At 54.7% G+C, this 7,966-nt stretch overlaps 1 protein-coding gene across 2 annotated transcripts; it reads left to right on the top strand.

Moving 5' to 3' along the window:
* The first annotated feature begins 1,747 nt into the window (after positions 1-1,747).
* S100A10 (S100 calcium binding protein A10) lies at positions 1,748-7,601 on the top strand. 2 transcript variants are annotated; one of them, XM_038768782.1, is made up of 3 exons: positions 1,748-1,841; positions 5,206-5,363; positions 7,066-7,601. In XM_038768782.1, exons 2-3 carry the CDS (start codon positions 5,232-5,234, stop codon positions 7,225-7,227), a joined length of 294 nt encoding a protein of 97 aa, XP_038624710.1. In that variant the 5' UTR covers positions 1,748-1,841; positions 5,206-5,231; the 3' UTR covers positions 7,228-7,601. The 2 variants fall into 2 exon arrangements, with proteins under 2 accessions (XP_038624710.1, XP_038624709.1); XM_038768781.1 differs by lacking the exon at positions 1,748-1,841 and adding an exon at positions 3,609-3,673 and having other exon boundaries at positions 7,066-7,277.
* The last annotated feature ends 365 nt before the right edge of the window (positions 7,602-7,966 follow it).

Below are 7,966 nucleotides of genomic sequence, written 5' to 3'. Positions count from 1 at the left end.
TTTCTCTGGGTGTGTCTATCTTTCTGTCTATCTGAGCATCTGGGTCTCTCTTTGCCTCTACGAGTCCGTCCCTATTTCTGAGCACCCCCTCAGATCTCCATTTCCCTCTGCACCTGAACATTTCTCTCCATCCGTCTCTGCCTCCCTCCCTGGCCCTTCAGGGGCTGGACCTAGACAAGGCCACCAGCAAACTTACACCTCCAGAAACATGCCCCCACCCCCAGTCTCAGCAGAAGGGAACTGGGACAGGGTGGGGAGGGGGGGTTGAGGGTGCTGGAAGAAGCAAAACCTTAGCCAACTAAATGTTTCCCTACCTGCACCCTCACACAGCTGAAGAGTGGGGGTGGGGGGGTGGGGGTCTGGCCCTGCAGAAGAAAAGGGCAGATGGGGGAGTGTCATACTGTCCCAGCCCTTTTCCTACCACCCCTGGAGTCGAACCGATCTCCAGAGCCCAGAGAGGCTAACTGACTTCCCCGAGGTCACCCAGCAACAGTGGAGAAGGAGAGAGAAAGGGAGGGAGAAAAGGAGACAGTGCAGAGAGGAAGAGAGAGACAGAGCAGGGGGGAGCGAGGCAGAAAAAATGCATATAGGGAGAGGAGGAGAGAGAGAGCAGGGAGAGAGAAAGAAACAGAGCCAGAGAGAGCAAGGAGGGAGAAAGAGAAAGAAAGAACAGACAGGGAGAGGAGAGAGACAGCAGACAGAGGGAGAGTGAGACAGGCAGACAGGGAGAGAGAGAAACAGAGCTGAGAGGGAAAAACAGACCAGACAGGGAGAGGGAGACAGAAAAACAGAGAGACACACCAAGCAGGGAGAGGAAGGGAGAGACAGAGCAGACAGAAAGGGAGAAGGACAGGGAGACAGAGAAACAGACAGATAGACCAGACAGGGAGAGGAAGGAAGAGACAGAGCAGACACACCAGACAGGGAGAGAAAGGGAGAGATAGAGCAGACAGAAAGAGAGGGAGAGAGAGAAACAGACAGATAGACCAGACAGGGAAAGGAAGGGAGAGACAGAGCAGACAGAAAGGGAGAGGGAGAGAAGGAGAGAAACAGACAGATAGACCAGACAGGGAGAGGAAGGGAGGGAGAGAGAGAGGGAGAGACAGACAGAACAGACAGGGAGAGGAAGGGAGAGACAGAGCAGACTGAAAGGGAAAGGGAGAGAAGGAGAGAAACAGACAGATAGACCAGACGGAGACGAAGGGAGGGAGAGAGAGACAGACCAGACAGGGAGAGGAAGGGAGAGACAGAGCAGACTGAAAGGGGGAGGGAGAGAAGGACAGAAACAGATAGACCAGACGGAGAGGAAGGGAGGGAGAGAGAGGGAGGGAGAGAGAGACAGACCAGACAGGGAGAGGAAGGGAGAGACAGAGCAGACAGAAAGGGAGACAGAGAAACAGAGAAAGAGAGGGAGAAACAGTCAGACCAGATAGGGAGAGGGAAAGAGGGACAGACCAGACAGGGAGAGAGAGAGGGAGAGACAGAGCAGACAGGAAGAAAGAGAAACAGAGCAGACAAGGAGAGAGGGAGTGGGAGCAACGAACGGAGAGGGAGAAGGAGGAAACGGCGGGGCGGGGCGGGGCGGGGCTGGTAGGTGGAGTTGGGGCGTGGAGTGGGGGGCACTGGAGGCCGGGAGGCGGGGAGAGGGAGGCCCAGGAAGGAAGGGGAGGGGAGGGGGATCAAGGGGAGGGGACGAGGGGGGGGGGCCGGGGGCGGGGGGGAGCTGCGGCTTCCCCTCCCTCTCCCCCACCCACCCGGAGACTCCTCTAAGGCCGTCCGGCCCCCTCCAGCTCCTGACTGTGCATGTCTCTCCCCTTCGGACTCCTCTCCTCTCCTGCAAGGTGAGTCCCTTCCGCCCCCCGGCTCCCCCCGAGGGGCTCCCCACTGAGCGCCCCTTCCCCGAGGGGGGCAGGCAGACACCCCCCAGAGCGGGCGGAGGGGGCTGGGGGAATCTCCCTCTTCCTGGGGGGATTCCCGCCCTACCGCTACTTTTCCCGTTGTCCTGGCTGTCGACGACCCCCCCGTTCCCCGCGCCCCCGGAATGCCGGGTTGGGGGGTACCCAGGGACGGTGACCACCCCCCTTCTCTTGGGGGGGGGCTGGTTAAAGGGGGGGACGGTTCGCCCTCAAATTCCTAAGGAGGGAATTTGGGCAGGACTGGCCAAGCTGCCCAACTCCCACTCCCCCCCAGAGGGAATCATCAATCGTATTTATTGAGCGCTTACTATGTGCAGAGCACTGTACTAAGCGCTTGGGAAGTCCAAATTGGCAACATATACAGTCCCTACCCAACAGTGGGCTCACAGTCTAACAGGGAATCGAGTTGGGGGGCGGGTTTCGGGTTCCTCGCAGGCCCCACTGCCCCCCGGGCTTCCCTGTCCAGGGTTTTCCATGGAAGGGGGGCTTTTTCGGGAGATGGGGGCCAGGAGAGGGGATCATTGTCTCTGGGAAAGACGGGGTGTGGGGTACATCCGACCGGTCCTCCTATAGGTTCTGCTGTAGACCCCCGAGAAAATGGGACTGGGAAGGGGACCCCCCCATTCTAACCTCCTGATCAGGGCAGGCAGATCCCCCCAACTCTTGGCTGTGCCTCTCCCTGAAGGAGGAGGTTTCACACGAAGTGCGGGGGAGGGGGACACAGAGAGTGTGTGTGTGTGTGTGTGTGTGTGTGTGTGTGTGTGTGTGTGTGTTAGGGGGAGGCCGGGCCCGCCCTCGCTGGGGTCATCCTGTCCAGTGACTCATTGGGGTGGGGTCCCTGGCATCTTCGGGCCTCTTAATTTTAGACTTTTAGACTGTGAGCCCACTCTTTTAGACTGTGAGCCCACTGTTGGGTAGGGACTGTCTCTATGTGTTGCCAATTTGTACTTCCCAAGCGCTTAGTACAGTGCTCTGCACATAGTAAGCGCTCAATAAATACGATGGATTGATTGATTGATTAATTACTCCAGGAAAAAGGGGTGGGGGCGATGCAAAGGGGAGAGGACCCCCAGTGTCTCTATATGTTGCCAACTTGTACTTCCCAAGCGCTTAGTACAGTGGTCTGCATCATCATCATCATCAATCGTATTTATTGAGCGCTTACTGTCACACAGTAAGCCCTCAATAAATACGATTGATTGATTGATTGACAAGGATCTGGGTGTTATTGGGAAAGAACCCGACAGCGGCCTCGAGTTATTTCAGCTTTCTTTGCGCCCCCCGGGATGGGGTCGGGGCAGGCCCCGGCCAACGCCCCCGTCGGGAATAACCTGATCTTTGGCTGGGGCGAATTCCAGGGAAGGGAGGAGGAAAAGACGGGTAGGGAGTGGGAAGGGGGCAGGGAAGACTGCGGTCTGGGCGGGCACCGTGGGGGCATGGACGGGGGTTAGAGACCATACGCGGGGGTGGCCCAGGGGCAATGTCCCGCCCATGCCCTGAGCCCCCCACAACCAAAAATTCCAGGTGTCTAGGAGTCTTTGTGTATGTGTGTTGTGTTTTGTGTGTATGTGTGTTTACAGGGATGGGTGTGCATCTGGGCGCTGCACTTCCCGGCCCCTCCCTTTGGCTCCCTTGCCACCTTGGCTACTAGCCACCCTGCGCCATTTTTGCCCCACCCCTCCCTCTCTTGGCTCCGGGGCCCCCCCAATGGACGCAGCAGATTCAAGTAGTAGCCGCTGCCCTCTGAGAACCTACCGGTCAGCTTGGGGGGGGAATGGGGAGTGGTCTGCCCAGGGGGAGGGGGTCCCCTGTGAGGGGGCTTGGGTTGGGGAGGGGGGCTTCTCTTAAGAGAAGCGCTCCCAGATAGACCCCACCCAGGGGGGGAAGAATGTGAACGTGCTCAGTCCCTTGAGCTGGGGAAGAGGACAAAGGGGGAGGGGGAGAGTACCCCCACCACAACCTGCACTTCTGTTTCCTATCCATCCAAAGTCTCTCTCTTTCTCTCTCTCCCTCTCTCTCTCTGTCTCACACACACACACACACCCATGGGTGCCTCCACCCACTCAGCCTGCACCTCCACCCAAACAGTACTGCAGGAACGGGAGACTCCTTAGTTTTGAAATTTGGGCCCTCTAGGCCCCACTGGGTGGATGTCTTCAGCTAGTTCCCTGTGGAAAACTAGACCGCAAGAGCATGTGCGGCCCCACCCCCATTACACTCAACGCACATGCTCCCAGCCCCCCCACCAAGGACTGCTCTGGTTCCCCCACCTAGCCCAGAGCACTCGAAGGTTCTCAGATTCATTCATTCAGTCGTATTTATTGAGCGCTTACTGTGTGCCGATTTGTTGTGTTGTGTTGCCAATTTGTACTTCCCAAGCGCTTAGTACAGTGCTCTGCACATAATAAGCGCTCAATAAATACGATTGATTGATTGATTGATTGCCGAGCACTGTACTAAGCCCTTGGAAAGTACAAGTCACCAATAAAGAGAGACAGTCCCCGTCCACAAGGGGCTCGCAGTCTAGAAGGGGGGAGACAGACATCAAAACAAGTAAACAGGCATCGATTGCATCAATATTAATAAATAGAATTATAGATATATACATATACACATCAAAACAGACATTAATGCAAATAAGTATAATTTTAGATATGTACATATTTACACAAGTGTTATGGATCAGGGAGGGGCGATGGGGAGGGGAGGGGAGGCTGAGGAAAAGAGGGGCTTAGTCTGGGAAGGCCTCATGGAGGAGGTGAGCACAACTCCCTCACCAGCTCCTCCCTCTCCCCCACTCCTATCTGCTCCCCGTCTCTAGACTGTAGGCTCATTGTGGGCCGGGAACATGCCTACCAACTCTGTTGTACTGTACTCTCCCAAGCGCTTAGTACAGTGTTCTGCACATGGCAAATGCTCAGTAAATTTGATTGATTGATTGTAGCCTGGCTGATAGAATTACTAAATTTTACCAGGTCCACCCCTAATTTGGGGGGGTGATGGAGGGCCGACACCCCCTTACCCTGGCCCAAATGGGTGTCTCTGAGCATTGGGCATAATGGAGCTCATTGTGGGCAGGGAATGTGTCGGTTTATTGTTATATTGTACTCTTCCAAGTGTTTAGTACAGTGCTGGCACACAGTAAGCAATCAGTAAGTACGATTGAATGAATGAATGAATGAGTGGTGGGGCTGAAAAGGATAAACACAGGTCTCAGTGGGTTGGGGGTGTGGTCCTTCACGGTGGTCCTGAGACGTGACATCTGGATTCTTTTCTCTTGGAACAAAAGGCCACCTCTGTACCAGGATCGCAAAGATGCCATCTCAAATGGAACATGCCATGGAGACCATGATGTTCACCTTTCATCGGTTCGCTGGGGATAAGGGTTACCTGACCAAGGATGATCTGAGGGTAATGATGGAGAAAGAGTTCCCCGGATTCTTGGAAGTGAGTGAGACCCTCCCCCCTTCCCCCCACCCACAACTCCTCTTGACCTCCATCATCTCCTCGTCTATAGCCGAAACCGAGCTTTTCCTACGAGAAACGGGATGCATGTGCTTTCGCATTTGTTGCTGCCAGCGTACATGCTCTCTAGTGCACACGCTCTCCAGCACAGGTGGACCCTGACCCTCAATCTCCGACTCTGCATCTCTCCCCAGCCTTCTCCCCCACCCCGTCCAATTTTTCTCTTCATCTCTATCTCTCTCTGACCCTGCCTCTCTGTCTCTGTGCAGTGCACTGCACTCAAGGGGCACTCAATAAATACCATTACTAGTTATCTTTGTTTCTCCTCCTGCCCCCTCTGTCTTTCTCTCTGGATATCTATTTCCTGTCTCTCTATGACTGTCTCTGTTTCTCCTTCCTGTCTCTTGTCACCCTCTTTGTCTCTCTCATTGTCTCTTTCTTGCTCAGGAGCAAAGCTATTCATAGGCTAATAGTAATAAGTATGTTGGCCAGCCCAGTCCCCAACTCCTAGCAGCTGGTAAATGGGCTACCTCAGTCTTTGGGTGTCCACCCTCCTTCCCTCCGTGGCTCTTCCCCGGCCTCCCTCTGCCGCCCCGCTCCTCTCCAGAAGTAGCTGCATGTCTTGGGCAGGCGACAGGACACCCCCGGGCTAAAATCCTGGACTGGTTGGCACCGTCTGAGAGCGGCAGAAGGCAGGCAGGATGGAAGGCCCTGGAGCTGATCCTATTAGCAGCAAAATATCGATCGCTCTGCCACCACCCAGCCAGGTCTGAACTCTGTAGGCCCCAAGGAGAAGCTGGCAGATGAATTATTTATTGTCCGGAACCGCCTCCTTGCCTCTTCCCGTCAGAGCCCCAGGCAGCCCACCAGCCCTCCCCACTGAGCCGTCAGACAGGGATCAGGTGGGAAAGAGGTGCAGGGAGAAGGGATCCGTGGGGTGATCGCGGTCCCCCGCTTTTCCATCCCTGAGACCCAGCTGTTCCGGGGCCCGACGGGAATCATTGGTCAGGGCAGAAAACCAAGACTCAATCAGAGACCTGAGACCACCCAGCAGGTCAGTCAGTCAGTCAGGCAATCGTATTTATTGAGCGCTTACTGTGTGCAGAGTACTGTACTAAGCATTTGGGAGAGTACAGTATGACAATATAACAGACACAGTCCCTGCCCACAATGAGCGTACAGTCTAGAGGAAGGGAGACAGACATTAATATAAATAAATGAATTACGGATAGGTACATAAATGCTGTGGGGCTAGAATGGGGGACGATTAAAGGGAGAGAGTCAGGGCGACACAGAAGGGAGTGGGAGAAAGGGTAAGGAGGGCTTAAGAAGGCCTCTTGGAGGAGAAGGCCTTCAATAAAGCTTTGAAAAGCCTTATTATTATTATTTATTATGATCATTATTATTTGAAAAGCCTAATTGTCAAATATGAAGAGGGAGGATGTTCCAGGCCAGAGGCAGGATGTGGGCGAGGGGTAGGCAGGGAGATAGAAGACCTAGGGCTCCCTTCCAGGCGGTGTCTGCCCAATCCCCACTGCTTAGGAGGAGACAGGACTCTTGTGAGGATGGGTGGGAGAGATGGGGTCGGGGGAGAAGACCGTGGTAACCCTTTCCCCCGCCCGGAGTGGAGAAAGTACCTGTCCCAGTGATGCACACCCCCCGCCCTCTCCTTGCCTCCTTCCAGAACCAGAAGGACCCCCTGGCCGTGGATAAGATCATGAAGGATTTGGACCAGTGCCGGGATGGCAGAGTGGGCTTCCAGAGCTTCTTCTCGCTGATCGCCGGGCTGACCATCGCTTGCAACGACTACTTTGTGGTGCACATGAAGCAGAAAGGGAAGAAATGAGGCCGCAACCTGGGGAGGGGGGCTGAAGCCGGGGTGGGAGGAGGTGGGGATGAACAGCCACCGTGACTCCCTCTCCCTCCGTCCCCCAAACATCCAACCCGTGCAGGTCCACATAGCGTAGCCCATCCCTGCTGCCTCCGGCGTGGGGCAGCGGGGGAACATCATGTGGGATGGGGAGAGCTCCGAAACACCCCCATCCCAGTCCACTCGAAACCCTTAGTTATGAATCAGTGACCCTCCCATCCACCCCCAAATTCCCGATTTGGCCGCTAGAAAAATCTGTTGAATGCCAGATAAGCTTTTGATTTTTATACTGTGCTCAGCCGCTGCCCCTACAATAAAGAGATGCTGTTTTGTTTTATTTTTTAAATGTCTTCCTTGAGCCTGTCTGTGCCTTCTTCGCAAAAGTCAGAAGTTAATGCTTTGCGCTGGATCCTAAAATGGGTCTTTTTAGAATGCTGTTCCCAATGACCCTCATCCCCCCTACCCCCCGAGCCTGGTGTTTTATGGCTTATCACTACCAGTGAGCCAGTCAGTCAATCATATTCATTGAGTGTTCACTGTGTGCATAGCACTGTACTAAGTGTTTGGGAGAGGACAGTGTAACAATAAACAGACACATTCCCTGCCCACAACTAGCTTACGCTCTACAGTCGGGGCGGGAGACAGACACTAATAGAAATAAATAAATGACAGATGTGGACATAAGTGCTGTGGGGCTGAGGGGGGGCTGAATAAA

This window comes from Tachyglossus aculeatus, chromosome Y4, assembly GCF_015852505.1.
Source record: "Tachyglossus aculeatus isolate mTacAcu1 chromosome Y4, mTacAcu1.pri, whole genome shotgun sequence".
Taxonomy (NCBI): domain Eukaryota; kingdom Metazoa; phylum Chordata; class Mammalia; order Monotremata; family Tachyglossidae; genus Tachyglossus; species Tachyglossus aculeatus.
This window is presented reverse-complemented; position numbering and strand designations above follow the sequence as displayed.

What these genes read in the sequence shown, in the direction of transcription:
- S100A10 (XM_038768782.1), top strand. Translation starts at nt 5,232, where the DNA reads ATGCCATCTCAAATGGAACATGCCATGGAGACCATGATGTTCACCTTT. An exon ending in AGTTCCCCGGATTCTTGGAA is followed by an intron (nt 5,364 to 7,065) that starts GTGAGTGAGACC and finishes GCCTCCTTCCAG; the next exon opens with AACCAGAAGGACCCCCTGGC.